The sequence below is a fragment of the Peromyscus maniculatus genome, chromosome 19 (genome assembly GCF_049852395.1).
Source record: "Peromyscus maniculatus bairdii isolate BWxNUB_F1_BW_parent chromosome 19, HU_Pman_BW_mat_3.1, whole genome shotgun sequence".
NCBI classification, from domain to species: Eukaryota; Metazoa; Chordata; class Mammalia; order Rodentia; family Cricetidae; genus Peromyscus; species Peromyscus maniculatus.
Window position 1 is genome coordinate 40,972,992 of NC_134870.1, and position 24,593 is coordinate 40,997,584.

At 38.2% G+C, this 24,593-nt stretch overlaps 1 protein-coding gene across 5 annotated transcripts in view; it reads left to right on the forward strand.

Moving 5' to 3' along the window:
- The window catches only part of Dmxl1 (Dmx like 1), a 151,741-nt gene that overhangs the window by 23,121 nt on the left and 104,027 nt on the right, over positions 1–24,593 (forward strand). For all 5 annotated transcript variants that reach the window (XR_013046084.1, XM_076555237.1, XM_076555238.1 and 2 more), the window contains exons 6-13: positions 5,927–5,993; positions 6,518–6,696; positions 12,371–12,560; positions 15,431–15,599; positions 20,440–20,652; positions 21,125–21,378; positions 21,493–22,177; positions 22,268–22,389. Coding sequence is in view for 4 of the 5 variants with exons in the window: in XM_076555237.1 (XP_076411352.1) it covers positions 5,927–5,993; positions 6,518–6,696; positions 12,371–12,560; positions 15,431–15,599; positions 20,440–20,652; positions 21,125–21,378; positions 21,493–22,177; positions 22,268–22,389 (1,879 nt within the window). In the remaining variant the exon portion in view is untranslated. The remainder of the gene's footprint in view (positions 1–5,926; positions 5,994–6,517; positions 6,697–12,370; positions 12,561–15,430; positions 15,600–20,439; positions 20,653–21,124; positions 21,379–21,492; positions 22,178–22,267; positions 22,390–24,593) is intronic.

Here is a 24,593-nt window from a genome sequence, read left to right on the forward strand (position 1 = left end):
CATAGTAAAATTAAATATAACAAAACAGTTTTCAAGCAAGAATTAGTTATGATATCTAGTCTGTTTGTATTTGGTAAAATTAAAGAAAATATTCTATATTTGTGAGTCTAAAGTTTTATATTTAATTCCCCTTTTATCATAACTAAGGAAAACTATAATTAAACTTTCTAGTCTTCAACTCCATCAAAGACCCTAGAAGGATATATTGCCTAAGTAAATAGGAAGTGCATTGTAAGCAACTTCCAAAATTCTAGAAATGACAGAGACATCTGGCTACCTGGACAGTCATCCAAAGTTCCTCTACAACATTGGGGCATCCATCTTCAGCCTAAAGGCCTAGAGTCTCTGGCAAACTTTTTAGTGAAGCATGAAATTTGGAAGATTGTCTTGCCTATTGGCAGAGTTCATCAGTCACTTTCCTTTGTGTCCTGCAGAATGTCTGGCAGTTTTTCTGTGAAGCAGGAACCTGAAGGACCCTCTTGCTTTGAATTGGCAAAGTTCAGTGGTCACTTTCTTATGGGTACATGTACAGTTTATATAGCATATTTTCAAGCAGTCCAGGCAAAAGCAGTTTCTTGCCCAAATGGCTAACTTTTGCCATAAAGAAAGCAAACTACATATGGAGTTTCTTTGATGCCCATCATCTTATCTGAAGTAACTGGTACTGCCAGGAGCAGATGTGTCTCACTGTCCAGAAAAGTATTAAGTTTTTAAAACATTTTAAATGCCATATTCTGTAAGTCTTTTCAAACACTTCAGTGTTTGAAGACTACCTACCTAATTGAAATATATCTTTGTATACCTAAAAAATTTAACTAACTTGGCTATATATATGATTATCATAAATGATTATTAAGCTGTAGTTCTTAATTATATATTACAATTTTAAATGAATTGCATAAACATAATACCTTAAACAAGAGAAGAAATATACATACAGTATAACAAAATTAACTTTAAATTTGTATCAATAAATAAAATCCATAGCAGTGTAAAATATTTCAGACAAGTTGTTGCTTTTTAAAAGTAGATTTAATAATCTGCCCTTTTATCCTATCATAGCTATATCCCCTTTTCTGCTTTAGAAAAAGATTGCATTTATAATCCACCCACTTTAAATAAAATAAACATTTATAAACAGTATTTTGGGAACTTGGGTGTAGCTTTTCTTACTATTTCCTGCTGATTGGGAGTCCTGGCAATCTTATGGGAATCCTGAGAAAATTTGAGATAATAGTCAAGCCCTGGGAAGACCAGCTATATAACCTTTGTTGATAGATACCATCTGTCAAGGTTCAGGAGGTCTGGCTTGATCAAATCTGATCCATCTTAACCTGGAACAAATCCACAGCCTCTTGCTTCCTGTGCAAACAAAAGCAGAGCCTCTTTTCCAAAGCAACATATCCTTAGATCCAAATTGTGAAGTCAAGATACCTTTAAAATATATGTATTGGTTTAACTTTGCAGCTTTTACAATCAAATGTCTTTCTGCAGTTAGCTCATTAACAATCAAAAAATTTAAAGAAAACACAATATGCATAATTCAGACTCTTTGTGTATTTTCCATCTTTATGTGGCTTATTTCTTTTATGTTATTTTTACTGTCTCTTTAAAGACTTCATTTTTTAAAACTATTTATTTCTTTTTATAACTGCCTATACTCATTTTCCTCTCTTTTCCAAGCCTACATACATTTTACACACACTATAAGTCGTTTTGAGGTTTATTTTATCTGAATCTGTCTTATTGTGTATCTATAATCTTTTTCTGTCCAGGAAAGATTTTAAACTCCTAAGCTGTGCAGCGGCTTTGGCTGTTGACTCTGCCCCTTTCGGTTTCCCAACATAGCAGAGGTATGTTTACCGCTAGCTCTGGGAGCCATACTCACCGCCAACTCTGGAAAGCAGTGGGTCTGTGCCTCCATCGAGCAGCATGTAGTCCAGAAACCTTTTTATTTTTATTATTATTATTATTATTATTATTATTATTATTATTATTATTATTTGTCTATACTACCAAAAGCTAAATCCACCACACAGTGCACTGTTCAGTTTGGAGACACCTCTGTGTACTGTGGCAGAGAATCCACCATGCTGTGCTCAAGCTTAAATGCTATAGTGTCTCTGTCCTGTGGCCCCCATGAGTGACACGAACTAGGAAGCTGCTCTTGGCTCCATTTTAGAATCTTTTTTTAAAGCTTTCACCGGTTTTAGGTGGAAATCCTTGCCCCACATTGGAACACCAGATGTAGCTAGAAGTTTTCCTGTGTCCCACTCGGTCCTACAGCCACTTGGTCCCAAGTAAACACAAATTACAAACTATATGGCCTATGACTGAGGTTTCTTGCTAGCTAGCTCTTTCATCTTAAATTAACCCATTTCTATTAATCTATATATTGCTATATGGCGGTGGAACTACTGGTCTGCTGGCATCTTGTTGCTCCTTGAGTGGCAGGCTAGTGTCTCTCTTGACTTCACCCTTCTTCCTCTCTGTCTTCAGTTTGAATGTATTGCCTAACCTTATTCTGCCTCACCATTGACAAAACAGCTATATTTATCAGCCAGTGAGAGCAACACACATTCACAGTGTACAGAAAGACATCCCACAGCAGTGTTCACGTCTTGATTTGCAAAAGGAGGCAGAAAGCACACACCAGCAATGGTGCAAGTCTTTTGAAACCTCAAAATCTGAACCCAATGACACATCTCCAACAAGATCACACCTCCTAATCCTTCACAATCAGTTCAGGGGATAACCAAGTATTCAGACTATGACCCATGGGGACATTGTCATTGAAACTGCTATAGCCACCATATCCAGATGCCTTTGTCTTTTTGTTTACTGTGAAGGAATCTAGAAGTTTCTGAGGGATTAAGTAGGAATACTAAGATTTGTTTTGCTTTTAGAAAGGCTGCTATAGTTGTTGTTTTAAGAAAAGACAAGGGTCTTGCTATGCTGGCCCTGAACTCAAAATCCTATGCCCCAGTCTCTTGAGTGCTGGGATTACAAGCCAGCTGTCCTTGGCACATTTTTCACAATTTGGTGTAAGAATATCTCAAAGATTAACCAGGTGAGTGATGAGTGTACAGGCTGGGGAGATGGCTAAGTTGTGTAAATGTTTACTATACATGCATGAGGACCTGAGTTTGGATGTTCTGCATCCATGTAAAAGACAAACATAATAGCACACATGTATAATCTCAGTGTGAGAGGTAGGAGGCCAGCAACAGGAGGATCCAAGGGCTTGTTAACTAGCCAGCCATTCTAGCTGAAAGACAAGCTCTGGGTTCAGTGAGAGATACTGTCTCAAAAAATAAGGTGATAAGAGATAGAGTAAAATATCTGTGTTGGCCAGGTTTTCGTCAACTTGACACAAGCTAGTCATCTGAGAAAAGAGAACTTCAATTGAGTAAATGCCCCCATCAGAATGCCCTTTAGGCAAGCGTGTGGGGGGATTTTCCTGGTTGATATTTGTTGTGAGTAGGCCCTGTCCACTGTAGGTGGTGCTGTTACTGGGCAGGACCTTAGAGTGTATAAGAAAGCAAATGAAGAAAGCCAAGAGGAGCAAGCTAGCAAGCAGCATTCCTCCATGGCCTCTGCTTTAGTTCCTGTCTGCAGATTCCTGCCTTGTATTTCTCTCCTGACTTCCCTTTATGATGGGCAGTAAGCTTTAAGATGAAACAAACTCATTTCTTAAGTTGCTTTTGGTAATGATGTGAGAGTGAATGTTTGCTTGCTTTTACACACACACATACACGCGCGCGCGCGCACACACACACACACACATACACACAAGTACACACATAATTTCTTAGGAAATTGTTTTTCATTTGTTTGTTTTTTATTGTTATTCTTCTCTTATACATTATATTCTGACCTCAGTTTCCTCTCCCTCCACTCCTCTCAGTCCCTCTCTAATCTCTCCTCTCCCTCAGACTTAGATCAACTCTTCCTCTCTTTTCCGAAAAAAAAGAAATGATCAGCCCTCCTAGGGATATTCTCTGAACTTGGCCTAACAAGATACAATAAGACTGGGCACAAGCCTTCATACCGTAGCTGAACTTGGCAATCCTCCCAAATGGAGGCAAGAGAATCAGACTTACCACACTCACGTTGTTGGGAGTCCCACAAGAACACCAAGCTATACAACTGTAAGGTATATGCAAAGGACCTAGCTTAGACCCATACAGGGTCCATGGTTGTTGCTTCAGTTTCTGTGAGTCTCTATGAGCCTTGCTTAGTTGATTCTGTGGGCCATGTTCTCATGGTGTCCCTTAACCCCTCTGGCTTCTACAGTCCTTCCTCTCCCTCTTCTTGGAGCAGGGGTGGGTCCCTGGCTCCTCGTAGTATTTGGCAGTGGGTCTCTGTATCTACTCCCTTTGGTTGCTGGATGACACTCCTCTGATGACAGTTGGCTATGCACTGATTTATGAGTATAACAGAAGATTATTAGGAATCCTTTCTTTCTCTCTTTTTTTTTTTGCTAGCCATGTTTAGTTTTACCCAGTGTTTCTGGGCTGTCCTGCCTCTGGTTCCTGGCCATCCAGGCAGTGTCGGGCATGGGCTTCCTCTTGTGGCATAGGTCTGAAGTTGAACCAGTCATGGGTTGCCACTTGTACAAGCTTTATGCCATCATTGCCCCAGCATGTCTTGCAGGCTGAACAAATTGTAGGTCAAAGGTTTTGTGGTTTGGTTGATGTCCCCGTCCCAGTGCAGGGAGCCTAGGTTGGTTATAGAAGGTGGCCAGTTTGAGCTCTGTATTCCCCATTATTAGGAGACTTTGCTAGAGTCACTCCTTCTAGATTCCAGGGAGTTTCCACTGCTCTAGGTTTGGTTTTTGAGACAGCCTCACCATATATCCGTTGCTTGCCTAAAGTAGTCGTGATGTAGGCCACATTGGCCTGAAACTTGCAATATTCTTAAGTTTTTCTCTGAATGCTGGAATTACCTACATTTGCATGACTTAGAAATATGTATTTTATATTTAAGTTTCTATCTTAGTAACTTGTTCTTTTTTGGAATATGCTTAAAAGTTAGGGGTCTGGAGAAGGTCTCTAGTGAAGCATGTACTTAGCATGTGCAGACCCTTGAGTTCAATCTCTGACAACAAAAAAAGTGGGAAAAAAAACAAACACAAAACTAACAAAAATGTAGATGTAACGTCTTATTAAATAAGAAACACAGAGCCAAATGCAGAGTTAAAAGCCTAAGAAGTCAGAGCAGTAGCTAAGAGCTGAGACTTAAAACCGCCTTCTTACCCTTTGCTGCTGCTGTCGTCCTTCCCCTGAGAAAGAGAGCTACTTCCTGTGTATCTGTCATTTTATTGACTTTCTGTTCTGCCTTCTCATTGGTTGTAAACCCAACCACATAACCTCCTTGTCAATGCCTGTCTATACAGACCTCAAGGCCTTCTGTGGTTGGTATTGAGATTAAAGGTGTGTGTCTCCATGCTGGCTATGTCCTTGACCACACAGAGACTCTGCCTGCCATGTGATCAGATTAAGGGCGTGTGCTACCACTGCCAGACTTCTGCTGTGGCTTGCTATTAGCTCTGACCCCCAGGTAACTTTATTTATTAATATACAAATAAAATCACATTTCAGCACAAATAAAACATCACCGTATGAAAATTTCTCAACAACAGCAGCAACAAAATACTTGAGTCAGCCTTTAGAGTCAGGCATGGTAGTCTGTAGTTCTAGCTATGTGTTATAGAGGCAGGGGGCTGCTTAGCCTGGTATTAAGACCTAACCTGATCCACATTGCAAGACCTCATCTTATAAGGGGGGAAAAAGTGAGTGTGAAACTCTTACCAAAAAAAAAAAATTCTGTAAGAATAAGAAATTGCTGGAGTTTAATTTGAATATTGCTAATTATTTTGAACCTAGTTTTCTTGCTGATTAGCTCTTCTGTGTTTAATTTACAGAACTGCTTCCCAAGTCCATTTAATGAAATTTTCTCCAGATGGAGAATTTTTTGCCACTGCTGGAAAGGTAAATTTTGAAAATACTGTTGTAGAATTGTGTGTCTGTACTACATTATATTTTAAGACTATGTGTACGTGCACCTTGGTATGCACATATGTATGTGGTATGTGTGCAGGCTTGTACACAAAGAATAAAGGCCAGAAATCAAGTAGTGTCTTTATGATGAGTATCCACTGTATTTTCTATTGAGCCTGAATCTCAGTGTGGGCTAGATTGGATTGGCTGGCCAGAAAGCTCCAGGGTCTCCTGTCCCTGCCTTCTCAATGGGGATTATAGCACTGTGGCACCTGACTTTTCTATATGGGTTCTGGAGAGTCAAATTCAGATCCTCCTGCTTATGGAGCACACACTCTAACTGTTGAGCTATCTCCAGCCTCCTATACTTTTATTTTTGAACTTATAAATATTAACTGACTTATTCTTTTTAGTATTGCTTGATTTTTGGCTTAAGGAAAAGAAGCCCTTAATTTTATTTTTCCTGAATAATATATGAGGTTATATGGTCATTGTATACTTTTTTTTCTCCTTAGGATGACTGTCTTCTAAAAGTATGGTATAATGTAGAAAACTGGCGACCAGCTGTTACCTCCCCAGATAAAGATTCAGAAAAACAATCCCAAGGAGAAATCGACTTTTCTTTTGTGTATCTGGCCCATCCACGAGCTGTAAATGGATTTTCCTGGCGGAAAACAAGCAAATATATGCCAAGGTCAGTTGATTGGTTGTGATTTCACTGTGTGTTAAGGGAGCATTACCTATTTGACTGGTTTTCTTACTTGGAGCCTTTGAAAATTAGGGTAATAGTCAATTGTTCCAGGCTGCACATGTCTGGTCAAGTATGATTAATGCTCAGTATAAGAACCTCAAAGGGAATTTAAGACCAAGATAATTTATTTCTCTATCAGATGTCTTTGTCAAAGAATTCTACGTTTTTGTTTTCTTTCTTTCTTTCTTTCTTTCTTTCTTTCTTTCTTTCTTTCTTTCTTTCTTTCTTTCTTTCCTTCCTTCCTTCCTTCCTTCCTTCCTTCCTTCCTTCCTTCCTTCCTTCCTTCCTTCCTTCCTTATTTTTATTTTTATTTTTATTTTTATTTTTTTTATGGTTTTTTTTGGAGACAGGGTTTCTCTGTGTAGTTTTGGTGCCTGTCCTAGATCTCGCTCTGCAGACCAGGCTGGCCTCGAATTCACAGAGATCCACCTGGCTCTGCCTCCCAAGTGCTGGGATTAAAGGCATGTACCACCACCGCCTGGCTGTTTATATTTTCTCTTCTATTCTATTTCCTCATATAGATTGCTGTTTGTGTGGACTGTTTGACAGTTATTTTCTTCATTTTGTACTTTCTGTTGTAGCTTCTGGCATCCTTTTTTAAAACAAACAAACAAACAAATAAAATACCCTTTATTGAAAGGACATCTTTGAGGAAAATAGAGTTAATTCTTTATATTATCATGCTCTGAGTTAGTTTAACCCATAGAAGCTCAGAAATATGTGCCTGTTAGTACTGTTCTTTTCTGTGGTCCTTGAAAAACTTACTATCACATAGAATGTATATATGTTCTTATGGTAAGTTACATAGATCTAGTAAGTCCATCTAAAAATCCATCTTGTACTACAGGGCAATGCTAATTTGGTTATCTGTCTCTTACCTTTGTAGTGCTGTTGCTGTTTAGCTGGAGATGTTCAAGTAGAATTGTAGTAATGTACCTAAGTCATTTGTTGACTGTATTTTGCTTGTGAACCAACAGGATATACCTAGATTTTTGAGCTCCGGTGTAGTAGTTACTGACCTTCTTCTAGCCCTCTAGTCAAATTGAGGAATAGAAGAGAAACTCTAGGAAAAGAATGGTTCTGTTCTTAATTTGTGTCAGAGCCTTCAAGCTAAGAGAGAATGGTTTGGGTAATCAGTATTGTCAGCTGAAGGAACCTCACCTCAGGTTCACTTATGTTCTAGTCCTCTGTTGCCTACACACATAAAAATGTGTTTTGAATAAAATGATTTTATTGTGTATGTTAACTCTTACTTTGAAAGTTGTGAATGACTCCAGCTTGGTCATCACAAATTTGTCTTTTAAACTTATCTGAAGAGTACTGTTTTATAGAAACTAATTTATTCTGATGAATAAGTGAAAATTTTCATTTATTGATGCTACAACCATCAAAATACTAAACAGGCTTATGAAATACTGAATTTTTTTTGAGGACTGACTTAGCTTGCTTAAGTTTTGACATAACTCATCACAGTGAAGGCTGAAGCAGATGCCTAAAACTGAGACATTTAGGGGCATGTACAATGTGCCTTTGGGCCATTTTATTATGTTATTGTCTCTCTCTTTCCCTTTTTAATGTGACAAAGTTGAATTCAGAGAGACTGGATTGAGAAGGAACAGTAGACATGTTAGTGTGGTAGGTATATACTTCACTATTTAAAAAGTGATGAATACAGGACAGGTTGGGAGATTTGGTGATACCCTGCTGAATCTCCAAAAGTTGGCTGAAGATAACCAGTTGCAAAACCATCTTAGCTTGTTGTTTTATCAGTATAGGGCAGATATTGGGGACAAGGATTGCTTTCTGTGAGGTTAAACCTATTGTTTGTTGCTGGTTGTATGTGCTGTGTGGGCTTTGTATCTATATGATAGACCAGTGGTTCTCAGCCTGTAGGTCAGGGTTGAATGATTCTTTCATAGAGGTCACCTAAGAACATAGGAAAACACAGATATTTACATTATGATTTATAACAGTAGCAAAATTACAATTATAAAGTAGCAACAAAAATAATTTTATGATCAAGGGTCACCACAAGTTGAGGAACTGTATTAAAGGGTCGAAGCATTAGGAAGATTGAGAACCACTGTCATAGACATCGAGGATATAATAAATGTAAAAGAAGTGAGGAAGGGGAGCTGCAGTCTATTAGCATGAGGTACTGAGAGGACAGTGCAACTAAGAAGGGATCAAGGGACACACTGCCAAAGACACCATCATCTCTCTGCCCTTTGCATAGGACCTGCCAGTTGTTCAGATTGACTAGACAGCTGCAGGAGTCAGTTAAGCTATACACACATCGAGATCAGTGCTCTCTCCTGCTTTTGATTTGGGACCTTGCTGGCTTGTTTCGTTTCTCTTAAGTTCTTTGACTTCATCTGATTGCCATCTATTATACCCTTAAATTACTACCTTCTACTTTTCCTTTACAAGTGTTCCTACTCTGCTTGTTACTCATTGACAGTATGAACCTTGAACCTTTGGTATTGTCTTTTGAACCTTTGACTTTTGTTGTTGTCTTTTGATTTACTTTCCTCTTGATATATTTGCTTATTTTTAATTTCATTGCTATGGTCTGTATTTATGAGTACATAAGATAGAGGAAATAAGTATAGGCAAGGGATAGAAGAAAGGAAGGGGAAATGGAAAGGGATGGATGAATGTTAGGGTGATATGAGGAGTAAGAAGCAAGAGGTTCAAGAAGAAATCAAAAGAGTGAGGTGAGGGACAGACAGGGCAGATGAAAAGAAAACATGGCCTAGAGAAGCTGAGACTGATGTCAGAGGACAGAGAAAGGGGAGAATGGAGAAGTCATGGAAAAGAGGAATGCAAAGGAGTAGACAGATAAAGGTGGGTGAGGGTCAGACAGGGAAAGAGGTGAGAAAATGGATTAGGGAAGTTGATGTTGACAGAATAATCAAGACAAACGGGTTTTGCTGCATTTTTCTTTTTTGCGTCTTGTTCTTTTTAATCATGCAGAGATGGATGTCAAGGTGATTACTGTAGAATAATTTTATTCCTCTTAGCTTTTTTCCCTTCTGTTCTTGGCTTTACTGCCCTCCCTTGCTCCCTTTCATTTTGCTAAATTATCTGGTAATAGATTTCTTTGTTGGTAATGGCTGTATATACTTTTATTTTGAGGATGTCATAAAAAGAAATAACCAAAAGTTCAGAATTACTAAGGATGGATTTAGTTTGTGAAGGTCTATCTATTGGAGAAATTATTTTGGCCACTCCACGTAGTTAAAAGGATATTTATTTAATGGCGTAACTCACAAATTAAGTAATAGGTAGGTCGCAGGGTCTGGGGAAGGTGTATCGCAGTCCAGTGGTTTTCTCTGGAGCTCTGCTCAGTCAACCTCCACCGTCCAGCGTCCCGGCACAGAGAGAGCACACAGAGAGAGCGCTGGCCCATCCAGCTCTCGGGTCTCCCGGCGCCTCCCCTGCCCCCGCCTCGTAGGCGTGACAGTTGCCAGAGTCTCAATGGGTGTTGGAACTTCCAGATCCAAGCTGGAATGGCTACCCACTACATCTCCCCCTTTTTGTCTAAATAAGAAGGTTCTAAACTAATACAAGACTATATACAAAGGAATGGTTATCAAATATTGTCCAGGAATAATGAGGGATAATGACCTAGATAAGATGGAACTACAACCAATGCAAACAATATCAAGCAAGAAACACATACTAAAATCCAGAGAAGTATAGAGCATAGGTAAATGGCATGTTATAAAGATCATTCAAAGGTATCCTGTCCTAAAGAACCTGAATCTAATACTTAATATGTTCTATCTAAGATATTATATATACTAAGTTATAACTATAACTGCTAGTCTTCAATCCCATCAAAGACCTGTGAAGGAACATAATGGTACCTGAGAAATGGTGGATGGATGCAAGCAACTTTCGGGAATCTTGCAGGAGTAGACCAAGACAGCTGGCAGCCTGGACAGTCACCTAATGTTTCTCAGCATTGTTGGTGCATTCAAATTGGCTACAGGCCTAGAGTATCTGACAGATCATTTTCAGAAGCAGGATTTCTGAAAGACCATCTTACCCTGTCTTGGCAGAGTACAGTGGTCGCTTTCCTTGTGTCCGGCTTGTCCAAAAAGGACAGCATTGCATTTGTACTGTCAGCCATCAAGGCAAGGGCAGTTCTTTGCCCAGTAGGCCATTTTGTGCCAAAAAGACAAACTTTCAAATGGAAATGTCTTAGAAGCCCAACATTCTCTTGGGATCAATTGGTGCAGCCAGGAGCAATTGTGTCTCACGTCAACAGAATTCTAAGTTATTTAAATGCCATATTCTCTAGGTCTATGAAGTGTTTGAAGATTACCTGTTCATCTGACATATGTATCTGTAAATCTGGATAACCTAACTAATGTAACTATAGAGATGACAGGCATAGGTGACTATAAATCTATAAGTCTTATCTACCAAAATAATCTAAGGACTAAAGCTTCACATAAACAAGGTAAACAGTCTATAAGCAAATGTATGTAATTTCCTCAGTTATGATAAAAGATAAGTTAGATATAAAACCTTAAACTTACAAATATAAGATAGATAGGACATCTTTAATATTGTAATTGTAATTCTTGCTCAATAATTGTTTTGTTATATGTAATTTTACCATGTTAAAGTTAAAACCTTCCTTTTAAAAAAAAAGAAGAAAAGGGAAAGTGCTGTGGATATCACTCTATATAAATAAAACACTGATTGGCCAGTGGCCAGGCAGGAACTAGGTGGGACAAGGAGAGAGGAGAATTCTGGGAAGCGGAAGGCTGAGGTAGAGAGACACTGCCAGCTGCCACCATGACCAGCAGCATGTGAAGACGCCGGTAAGCCACCAGCCACGTGGCAAGGTATAGATTTATGGAAATGGATTAATTTAAGCTATAAGAACAGTTAGCAAGAAGCCTGCCACGGCCATACAGTTTATAAGTAATATAAGTGTCTGAGTGATTATTTTATACGTGGATTGTGGGACTTGGTGGAACATGGAGAGAAGCCCTCCAGCAACATCTGTCATGAATTCTCTTGCACATCACTGCTTTGAGCCTAGGCAGGTAAAAAGATAAGTATACTATATGGTTAAACCAGTTTCTTAATGAGTTTGTGCTTTGCAGAAAGTATTATGAAATAGTTAAAAATAATAGCCATTCACTGAATAAATAGGGAAGTTTTACTAGGAACATTGTTTGTGTTTGTCAAATGAGGTGTAATAAAAATCTTAGATTATATAACAAGAACTATTTTCTTCTAGACAAAGAAGAAATAGGTTGGTAAACATTTTCTGTTGTGAAATCAGTACACATTCTCTTCATTTTTTTTTTAAAGATTTTATACATATGGATGTTTTGCTTGCATATATGTTTGTACAATGCCCTTGGAGGCTAGCAGAAGGTATTGGGTTCCCTGGAACTGGCGTTAACTGGACTTAATTAGTGATGGGAATCAAACTCTGGTTCTCTAGAGGAGCAGCTACCTAACTCTTAAGCATCCCTCTGCCTCACTTATTAATATTAGTTATGTGTTTAAATATGTATAGAAACACTGCAGAATGTTTAATACAGTGCTATATAATTAGTATTGTCTCTAAAATATTTGTATTCCTCAGGGCTTCTGTATGTAACGTACTGTTGACTTGCTGTAAAGATAATGTATGTCGTCTTTGGGTAGAAACCTTTTTACCAAATGAGTGCTTGCTATATGGAGGTGACTGCAACCACTGGTGTGAGCCAATTAATTTAACAAATAACTTCAAGAGAAATGCTTCCAGTAAAGACCGAGTTCAAAGTGCTCTAGAAGTAAGTATTTTTATTAAGTTATGTGTTTTCTACAGATTTTAAAATCTTTTATGCATTTTCTTTATTTTATTTTATTTTATTTTATTTTATTTTATTTTACTACACAGTAATATAAGTAGTATATCTTAGGAAAACAGTTATCAGAAATGTTTTTTTATCTTATTAAGAAAGTACACTTAAGTATTTTTTTTTTTTTTTTTGGTTTTTTGAGACAGGGTTTCTCTGTGTAGCTTTGCGCCTTTCCTGGAACTCACTTGGTAGCCCAGGCTGGCCTCGAACTCACAGAGATCCGCCTGCCTCTGCCTCCCGAGTGCTGGAATTAAAGGCGTGCGCCACCACCGCCCGGCCAAGTATTTTTTTTATAACGCATAAACTGTCTTTAATTATAAGATTAATCTTAGCTTAACTAATAGCACAATGATGGTAACAATTGACTTAGCAAATGTAAAATCTGAGAATGCAAAGATTTGACTATAAAATTTATTTTCTCTTAGCACTTACTTGTTTACTATATCCTGCTGTACCCTTTGTTATTTTCAGACCCACCAGAGCACAAGTGTTTATTTTACAAGCATTGACTGTAGCTAGAGTTTTTCTGCCTTGCCCACAGTCAGGACAAATCTTTGTCACCCGCCAGTCCCACAGCCGCTCAGACCCGACCAAGTAAACACAGAGACTTATATTGCTTACAAACTGTATGGCCGTGGCAGGCTTCTTGCTAACTGTTCTTATATCTTAAATTAACCCATTTTTATAAATCTATACCTTGCCATGTGGCTGGTGGCTTACTGGCGTCTTTACATGCTACTTGTCCTGGCGGTGGCTGCAGTGTCTCCCCTCTCAGCCTTCCACTTCCCAGAATCCTCCTCTCTCCTTGTCCCATCTACTTCCTGCCTGGCCACCTACTTCCTGCCTGGTCACTGGCCATCAGTGTTTTATTTATATAGAGTAATATCCACAGCAATTGACAGTAAAAGTCAATGTTTGATGTTTGGGCTAATTGAATATACAACAAATTTTGCTCTTTGGAAATGAAGTCTTACATTGTAGTTCCAGGATGATGTCAGTTTCATGCCAGTCATCCTGTCTCAGTCTCTTGTGTTCTGGGATTATAAGTGTGAGTCCGTTTCTTATTGAAAATAGAATAAAAATACTGACTCAGTGTCTCTTCTCCTCTTCCTCCCCTCCTTTTCCCTGCCTCGCTCCCATCCCTTTGCCCCTCTCCTCCCCTCCTCTTCCTCTTTCTCTTTCTTTTTTCTTGGCTTGGAACTCAGAGATCTGCCTGCTTCTCCCTCTGCCTCCCAAGTTCTGGGATTAAAGGTGTGCATCAACACACCTGGCTTTTTACTGGTTCCTTAATATTAAAACATGGAGTGTCCAGAACATGATTTGTCTTTAAATTTGTATGTATAGGGCATGTCTTAGGGCTTCTATTGATGTGAAGAGACCATGACCATGGCAGTTCATGTCAAGGAAAACATTTAATTGGGATGGCTTACTGTTTTGAGAAATTTAGTCCATTATTATTGTGGTGGAACATAGCTGTGTAGGCAAACATGGTGCTGGAGACAGAGCTGAGAGTCCCACGTCTTGATCCTTATGTAGGCCACAGGAAATAGACAGACACTGGACATAGCTTGAGCAGCCTCCCCCCCCCCCACGTGACACACTTAATCCAACAAGGCCATACCTCCTCCAACAAAGCCACACTTCCTAATAGTGTCACTCCCTATGAGCTTATGAGCTTATGGGGGCATTTACATTCAAACTACCACAGAGCAACTTTTTTTCCTTTTTTTTTTTTTTTTGTGACAGGGTCTCATTATGTACCTCTGGCTGTTCTGGAACTCACTATGGAGTCCAGGATAGGCTCAAAGTCACATAAATGCTCCTGCCTCCTCCTCAAGAGTGCTGGGATTAAAGCGTGCATCACCATGACCAGCTGAACAAGTGTTTTGTTGTTGTTGTTTTGTTTTGGTGTTTCAAGACATTTTCTCTGTGAAACCGTTTTGGCTGTCCTGGAACTCACCCTGTAGACCATGCTGGCCTCGAACTCACAGAGATCCACCTGCCTCTGCCTTCTAAGTGCTAGGATTAAAGGAGTGTACCACCACTGCCGGAAAGAACAAGTATTTTTCTAATGGCTCAGAGTCTAATTAAGCTGTATTGTATATTCAACCACAGAATGGCCTTGTGTAATAACAAAGTGTTAGACTAGGAATCTATATTCTACTTTGATTTTTACTGACTAGATAACCTTAGTTAGGTTCTATATGAACTATTTTATATTATGAAATATTAAAATAGCAGTGTTTAAGCTGGATACCACGTAAAATCAGATAACTTAGTACATGATGGTAATATCATTCACTGCTTCATAGTTAATAGAGGTTAAGCTATGGACAAAGACAATATACAGACAGCATCTTGGTTGTTATTTCATTTTATTTTTGGAGACAAGGTCTTACTCTATAGCACTGGCAAGCTCACTGTATAGACCAGGCTAGCCTAGAACTCAGTCAGAGGTCTTTCTGCCTCTCTTCCTGGTGCTGAGATTCCAAGTGTCCACCATTATGTCCACACTATTGGTTTTTTCTGGCTTTTCTTTTGTTAGTTGTCTGGTTGGTTTTTATTTTTTTACTTTTAAGTTCTGGAAATGGATTTTAGATGTTGGAAAACAAATATGAAAAGAGTAGGACAGATACTTATTCTTCAGGATTCAAATTTGCTATACAGAGGTATGTATATATATATGTGTATATATATATTTATATATATATATATATATATATACACACATAAAATAGCATATATATCCATTCTGACAGTCCTAATGTAGCAGTCATTTTACTTTGTTTCTATTTCTACAGGGAAATCTGAGACCTTTCCGTAGAGGTCGGAGGAGATCACTTGCTCTTGTAGCACATACAGGCTATCTGCCTCATCAGCAGGATCCTCACCATGTCCACAGGAACACACCATTGCATGCCAATGCACTTTGTCACTTTCATATTGCAGCCAGCATCAACCCAGCCACAGGTAATTAGCTCTGTAGTGGAATACAATCTAGATCTACCTAGGAATTTGGAGATTGAAGTAGTTAACAGTTTAGTAAATATTTTCTGTGGATAAAAGTCAGGGGCCACAGCTGAGGAACTTAAAGTAGTATTTTAAAATATTTCTTTCAAAAAAATGAAAGTTAATACTTGCACATAATTAATACCACCTCTATAGAAAGGTGGAAAGTAAATGACTTATTTGACCTCCACACTTTAGTCCCTTTCCCTAGAACAGTTGGTTGTTTTTTATATCTTACAGAATATAGTCCCTCTTTCCTTTCTCCCATCTTCTCTCATCCCTCTCCTCCCTGCCCCTTTCCTCCCTCATGCAGTATTGTACTTTTCAAGGAAATATAGCAGTGGAATTATCAGTTAATTACTGAAGTAGAATTCTCTTCACCAGAATGAGCTCTGCTAAGTCAAAGCATAGAGATACTTTCGGTAGGAATTAAAAATTACTTTTGATTTTAGCCTGTATTTGATTGACTGTAATCCTAGTTGTAAAAGTATCCACGAGCCAAGAAAATATCAATGTCATATATTTGTCTTCATTAAAAAGTTATGTAGGAGGCCGGGCGGTGGTGGCGCACGCCTTTAATCCCAGCACTCGGGAGGCAGAGCCAGGCGGATCTCTGTGAGTTCGAGGCCAGCCTGGGCTACCAAGTGAGCTCCAGGAAAGGCGCAAAGCTACGCAGAGAAACCCTGTCTCGAAAAACCAAAAAAAAAAAAAAAAAAAAAAAAAGTTATGTAGGTTTGGGAATCATCACCTTTATCAAATACATTTATTGACAGTGCTTATAATATAGTTACCTATAAGGTCTGTGGCATAATTTTTGAAGGCTCCTGTTGAATAAAGGACAGTATTAGATACATCAGTGGCATATATGAGGCCCTTGGTTTGATTTGCAGTACCTCAGACAAACGAAATAAATTTAAACTCAGCAATATTACAAGAATAAAGAAGGCTTGAATTCTCACATGAATGAAAGAACCCTAAGAGATTATTGAGAGGAGAACCCTGAGTTTGATTGTAGCATCTCCTTGACAGTCTTTCAATAAAGACAATTAAAACTTTCTGTGGATTGTAGATCACCAAGGAATACTGGTAGTTTGAATAAGAATGGCCCCACAGGGTCATATTTGAATGTTTAGTCACCAGGGAGTGACACTGTTTGGAAGGATTGGAAGATTTAGGTGTGTCACTGTTAGAGGAAGTATGTCACTAGAGGTGGGCGTTGAGGTTTGAAAAGCCCTTGCCAGCCCAGACTTTGCCTATAGAACAAGATGTAGCTCCTTCTCCAGCACCAGTCTGCTTACCTGCACGCCACCATGCTCCCTGTCATGATGATAATGCACTACCTCTGAAACTATAAGCAAGCCCCCAGTTAAATGTTGCCTTGGTTGTCTATTCGTAGCAATAGAGCAGTGACTAAGGCAAAAATGTAGAGCATGTAAAAGCATAATTTTCTTGCAGTTAGTTTGGACTGTATGGAGAACTCTTTGTAGATTTGATGTGTTGGATTAATTTTTCTAGGTGCTGTATTTCTGAAAGCATAGCTCTAGGTTCACCACTCCCCCACCCCCAACCCCACCCCCTGCCTCTTGTTTTGAGACTGGGTTTCTCTGTGTAACAGCTCTGGCTATTGTCTTGGAACTCTCTGTAAACCAGGCTGGCCTCTAATTCACAGAGATTCACCTGCCTAAGTGCTGAGATTAAAGGTGTGCGCTACCACTGCACTACTTAGGTTGGGTTTCTTATTTATTTGTTACCTATAGCTATAGGAGAGGAGTTTGCAGCATGTTCTCTCCTCTAGTTCTTATATCTTCCTGAAAGTTTGTTACAGAAGTAACATATTCTTTGGTTGTGGTGTTGATGCAAAAGAGATTGAGCTTTCTTTTTATTTTGCTAAAAGCCAGCAGTATTATATCTTTGTACTTAACAGCAATGTTTATTGTCAATTAAAGGCATTGTATTCTTATTTGGATTGGTGTAAACCAAAAATGAGAAAGCCTTTTCCATGAGTTCTTGGAGAAGTACCCTTTCAGTTCCTGACTCTACCCAGGAATAATGAGATTGGCAATTAATTCAGCTGCTTGGGGCATTTAGTAGCTTTCTCTATACCAGAGTAGAAACTAGAAATAGTGTTAGGAATTGGCGGGAAAGTGGCACTTTAAACAGCTGACATCCTGCTCTCATGAAGTCTGTAATCAGATATGGGATAGGCAAATAAATAGATAATCAAAATGATTATGTTAATAGATATATAGGTATAAACAGGAACTCTTGGATTGGATGTATTCAAACTTGCCTTTGGCAGTAGAATCAAGGGAAGAGTTCTTTCCTTTTATCATTTATCTCTTCTAGTATTGTTTCCACTTCTGTTTTAACTGTAGATAAATTGAACAGACAATTCTATTGATTTTTAAAAATCTTTTATCATGAAAGAAAACTTAATTTGGAGAATATTGTTTGTATGCTTTAAGTCAATTGCAGCCTTTATAGCTCTACATAGAACAACATGATCCAGATCTCATTAATATGATAGACAATTTAACTTTAACTCTATTAGGGACTATATTTGTACTAACTGATTTGATTTGTACTTCAGTATACTTGAGTACTTACATACAAAGTAATGCTAAGGAACATTTTTTTATTCCTTTTTATCTTATCTTGAATTTTTTTCATAAAATATATTTTGATCATGTTTTTCTTCTCCCCTAACTCCTCCAGGAGCCTCTCTGCTCATCCAGTTTATGTTTGTGGTATGCTCCTCCCAATATCCCCCCCAACTAAAACAGAAAAACCAGTAAGGCAAAAGTACCCAAACAAAAAGCCTATAAAAAAAATCATGGAGTTTGTTTTGTATTGGCCAATTACTCCTGGATATGGGACCTACCTTAGAATGTGGTTGATATATCCAGTGACACTCCATTGTAGAAAACTGATTTTTCCCTTTGCCAGCAGGTATTGACTAGAAATAACTATTGTGTTAGAGCTGGGACTTTATGTCCATTTTCCCCCTCTCAGTAATGGGACCCCATATGGCTTGAACTTTGCAGATCTTGTGTGTGCTGCCACAGTCTTTGAGTTCTTATGTGCATCAATCCTGTTGTGTCCAGAAGACACTGTTTCCTTGGAGTCATCCATCATCTTTGACTCTTACAGTCCTTCTGCCTCCTCTCATGCTTCGATCACTCTACCTTCAGGGGAGGGGTTTGATAAAGACACTTATTTAGGACTGAGTGCTACAAAGTCTCTCATTCTCTGTACATTTTCCTGTTGGTGAATCTCTTTGTTAATCACCATCTACTGCAGGAAGCTTCTCTGATGAGGGGTTGAACCAGGCACTATGGGTAGAGCAATAAGCCATTAGGAGTCATTTTATTGCTGTGTCCCTTTAGCAGAATAGTAGTGACCTATCTAGTTTCAGGTTCTTGAGCACTTTAACAGTGTCAGATGTGGGTTTCATTTCATGGAATGGGCCCTGAATCCAGTCAGAAAATGGTTGGTTAATCCCATAACATTTGTGCCACTGTTATACCAGTATACCTTGCAGGCAGGTTGCTGTTCTAGGTTACAGGGTTCATAGCTGGGTGAGATTGATGATAATTGTTCTTTTCCAGTAGTATGCAGAGTACCTTCCAGCACCATGAACACTAGACAATAGGAGTAAAGCTTCTAGTAGGGTACCAACTTAGTTTCTCCATTTTCGATAGCACAAGTAAACCTTGTCTTCAACAATAGGGACTCACTGTTAGGTTGTAGAGAGCAACTAATAGCCTTGACAATTGCCTGTGATATTTCAGAGAGGAAGGGTTCCTGGCACCCCTTTGGACGACAATAAGATGTAACTCATTCCTGGCACTCACTGGAGGTTTTTCTTGGTGATATAAGATGTCTTGTGGTAGTGCACACCTTTAATCTCAGCACTGGGAGGCAGAGCCAGGTGGATCTCTGTGAGTTTGAGGCCAGCCTGGTCTACAGAGCGAGATCCAAGACAGGCACCAAAGCTACACAGAGAAACCCTGTCTCGAAACCTGCCCCCCCAAAAAAGATGTCTAGTTGGGTCATTGTCTTTCCCCTATCTGGTGACTCCATTTAAATTCTTTTCGTGTGTGTGTGTGTGTGTGTGTGTGTGTGTGTGTGTGTGTGTGTGTGTGTGTTTGTGTGTGTGTTTGTGTGTATGGAAACTTCTATAATAGATTTTCATATGGTCTTTGAAATGGCCTTTAGTGTTACTTTTCCCTCCTCAAATTTCCCCCTTTACCCTGTCTTCTTATCCCTGTCTTATCTTGACATTTAGCCCTCCGATTATAGTTTCTCCTTTATCTCTCTATAATACTATATTCTATCTCCCCTTCCTTGAGACATCTTCTCCTGCCCCCTGGTTTCTTACTAGTTCCGAACATTGTGGTTATTTAGCACACACATCAAAAACTTATAAGCTAATATCCACATATTAGAGAAAACATGTGGTATTTGCCCTTTGTGGTCTGTCACTCAGGATTATGTCACTCAGGATGCTTTTTTTCCAGTTCATTCATTTACCTGCAAATTTCATAATTTTATTAAACATTTGAACAATATTCCATTGTGTAAATGTACCACATTTTTCATTATTCATTTATCAGTTGATGGACATCTACGCTGTTTCCAATTTCTGGCTATAAAAAAATAAGTTCAATTTAAAATGAGTTAAGTTTTTCTCAAATAAAAGAAGGTAAGTATAATGTCAATAATGAAAATAGAAAGTGTAAATGTATTCTATGTTACAGTTGTTCAAAATTTGAATTTTGTGATTTGTTTTTCTTTATAGACATCCCACTTCTTCCATCTATTACATCTTTAAGTTTAAGTGAAAATGAAGAGAAGTGTGGACCTTTTGTGGTACACTGGTTAAACAATAAAGAGCTGCATTTTACATTGTCCATGGAAGTCTTCTTACAGCAACTTAGAAAAAGCTTTGAACAGCCCTCATCAGAGGCCAGTGTAGAAGACTCTACTCAGGCAGATATAAAATCTGATGAAGGTAAAGACTTAAGGATGAAATTTTAAATTTTCAGCCATAAATAAATAGTTTTCATATGAGGATAAAACTATATATTGTCAGAGATTATCTCCAAGATTGTTATGGCATAATGTAAATACAGATTAGCTCATTCAATAACTTGGTATAAATGTTCTTGCTCATGTTACTTATTTTCATTTAAATCTGATAAATAATGTTTTAATTGCCTCTTTAGAAACTTCTCTGTATTCCTGATACAGGAGTTGAGGAGAAGGCATAGAGTCTGGGCTTTTTGAAAGAAGTAAAGAAGTGCATGCTTGTGTATGTTAATAGCCCTGGTAGCTGTCTGATTACTAAGTTAACTTCATTGCCCTTATTTCTTGTTAATACAAAAGTATAGTTTTTCATTTTGAATTTATTTAGAAAGCTCTGTCTTAATTTGTAGTGATAGCTTTATTGTATTCACTTGGTTCATGAACTCTTTTGCTTATAGAAATGGAGGATGGTGTTGATGATTTAAAAATAACTCATGAGAAGAAGGAATTGGGTGAAGATAAAACGTTACCAAACTCAAGTTTTACACCATTATCGTCAGCTGCCATTGATCATCAGATTGAAGTGCTTCTATCTGAATGGAGTAAAAATGCAGACATGCTTTTCAGTATTCATCCTATGGATGGTTCTTTACTAGTTTGGCATGTGGATTGGCTGGATGAATACCAGCCTGGTATGTTTCGTCAAGTACAGGTATTGTTAATCATCTATATCAACTATAATGCGTTGCTTCTTTTTTATGTGAAAACTTTTTGTAATATGTTTTTATGTAAGTGTATGTTCTAATGCCTTGTTTCTTAATTCTAGGTGTCCTTTGTCTCCAGAATTCCTGTAGCTTTCCCCACAGGTGATGCAAACTCTCTCTGTAAAAGCATAGTTATGTATGCCTGTACTAAGAATGTTGACTTGGCCATTCAACAAGGAAAACAGAAACCTACTGGCCTTACTCGTTCCACGTCAATGCTTATCTCCTCTGCTCACAGTAAATCATCAAACAATTTAAAATTAAGTATTTTTACTCCTAACGTTATGATGATTTCAAAGCATGCTGATGGTTCTTTGAATCAGTGGCTGGTTAGTTTTGCTGAGGAATCTGCCTTTTCTACAGTTCTTAGTATTTCTCACAAATCCAGATATTGTGGTCATCGTTTTCATCTTAATGATTTAGCTTGCCACTCAGTGTTACCATTACTACTGACAACTTCACACCATAATGCATTAAGGACACCCAATGTGGGTAACCAAAAGCAAGCTCATGACACTGTAAATACTGAAGAATGTTTCTTGACACAGCAAAATAAAAACAATGTTGATATGGCATTTCAAGATCCCAACGCGATTTATAGTGAACTTATTCTTTGGAGGGTTGATCCAGTTGGGCCATTATCTTTTTCTGGAGGAGTGTCTGAGCTGGCCCGGATTAATTCTCTTCATGTTTCTGCCTTTTCCAATGTGGCATGGCTACCTACTCTTATACCCAGTTACTGTCTAGGTAAGCATACTGTGATTTTATTTCAGTTACTTGATTTTCAGACACTCTTGCTAAAAGGTTAAATAGTAAATGTTTATAAATACTTTCTAGGTGCATACTGCAACTCTCCTAGTGCATGCTTTGTAGCTAGTGATGGACAATATCTGAGGTTATATGAAGCAGTTATTGATGCCAAGAAACTTTTATATGAGCTTTCCAATCCTGAAATTTCTGTAAGTACTAGCTTTATGATGTTTTTAGATATGTAACCTATACTTACCTGGCTTGTTCTAGATTTGTGACCTATAATTTATAACAGATAAGTGTATTTTTTGTACTATATTTTTTTTCACATTAGTCTTGTACTTATGTAGTGATTTTAAGTTAAGTCCTTTCATTATTTTTAGGTTGGGTGTGTAGCTCAGTGGTTGAGCACATATGTTAACACTCTGTGGTTCAAGACCCAACCCCTCCCTCTGACCAAAAAAAAAAAGAAAAATGTGGTTATGTGTTTCTCTGCTCAGAGATAAATGGGGACTACCTGTTGTAATAGACATTGTTGGGTCCTGTATAGTTAAAGGGAGCTAGAATAGTAAGAGTGGAATTTTAATCTTAGACATGAACAGAAAAAGCCCTCACCTTACTTGCAGCCCAGGCAAGTTTTTGGATGCCTCTGTAACACATTTACTGTGGAAGAGACCCCATTTCTTTTTAAGTCTAACTAGCGGATGCCATTGGCTGTATTTACTGAGCACCTCAACTAAGAAAGCATTTCTGCAGTTTTCAGTTCTAGTGGTTAGTCAGGGTTTTTGTTTTTAGTTGGTTGTTTGACTTTACAAAATAAAAAAAAAATTTTTTTTGAGACAGACTAGCCTTGAACACACAGCTCTTTTGCTTCACTTTTTTCTTTTTTTGGTTTGAGACATAGGCTAGCCTTGAACACATAGCTTTTTTGCTTCGTGTTTTTGTTGTTGTTGTTTGAGACATAGGCTAGCCTTGAACACACAGTTCTTTTGCTTCAAACACCTGTGTGTTCCAATTGTAGGCATTTGCCAACATGCCAGGTTTGTTTGGTGTTTTTAAATATCTCCTGAGGCAGTGTTCAGGCTCTGCTTAAGGCTCCTGCTTAGGAGATTCTAGCCTAAGTTACTAACAGTTACTAGTTGTTTTAATGTTCAGATTGTAAAGTAGTAGAGTCCTTGGTTTATTCTATTCTATTTGACGATAAGTTCTTTTTAAAGTATAATTTTACCAAACACAATGTTTTGCAAAGTATGTGTATTTATACACACACACACACACACACACACACACACACACACACACACACGCACACACACATTGCTTTGGTAGAAAGAGACATTTATTGAGGAATTGTTTTAACTGCTGGGAAATTAGTTGCAAAAAAATCAAACTGATAGCACAAAGTTCATTCTAGTGAAGCAAGATAGCTGACTGCAGGGAACTAAAGAAAAATACATTGACTAACAAGTACTGTGGAGAGAAATAGTGTTGTAAGACAAGTAGGGAGTGTCCCTTAAATTGCTGTGTATGGGACAGCTTTACAGAAAAGACTTGAAGGAGTGGAGTGAGCTTGACATGTGGCTACCGGAAGAGTGATTTAAAAGAAGGTTGACCTGTTCAAGGACCCTGCAGCCAAAACATGTTGGTTATATAATAGGACACTAAGGAGATAATTGTGGAATAAAGTAAGATAGAGTAGTCAAGAATTAAAGCAGAAAAGTAACCTGCTCAGATCCTATGGAGGCCTTATAGTCCATTCTGGTAACTTGTACTTCTGCCTAAAATGATAGAGAAACTGTAGCGAGTCTTTCTCTGTCCTGCCAGCTAGCTCAAAAATAACCACAGAGACATTTTATTAATTATGAAAGCTCAGCTAATAGCTTAGGCTTGTTTCTGACTAGCTCTTATAAGTTAAATTAACGCATATCTTTTAATCTCTTTTCTTTTACGTGGCTGGGTTACCTTTACTTTGTAATGCCCATGTTGCTTCCTCTGTGTCTTGCTGGCAGGTCCACCTTCTTCTCAGCATTCTCTCTGCCCTGAAAATCCTGCCTAGTTATTGGCCATTTAGCTTTTTATTAAACCAATCACAGTGACATATCTTCACAGTGTAAAGGAATATTCCACAACAAGAAACCATTGAAAGTTATGCTCATATAACAATGATTTGATGTAGGGTTGTTTTTTTAATAAGTCACTGTGACAACTGTAGTGCCACTATGTTCGAAAAAAGTAGAATGAGAGAGGCCAATTTAAAAACTATAACCCTCGTCCAGGAGAAAGATAAGGAGCCAAGAATGGTAATGAGGGTTAATGTTAGAAACACTAAAAAGGGGCCAAATTTTAAATGTATTTTGAGTGTAAGTAGTTAGGATTGGACAGGATTTTGGATGTGAGGGAAAAGATGACTGTC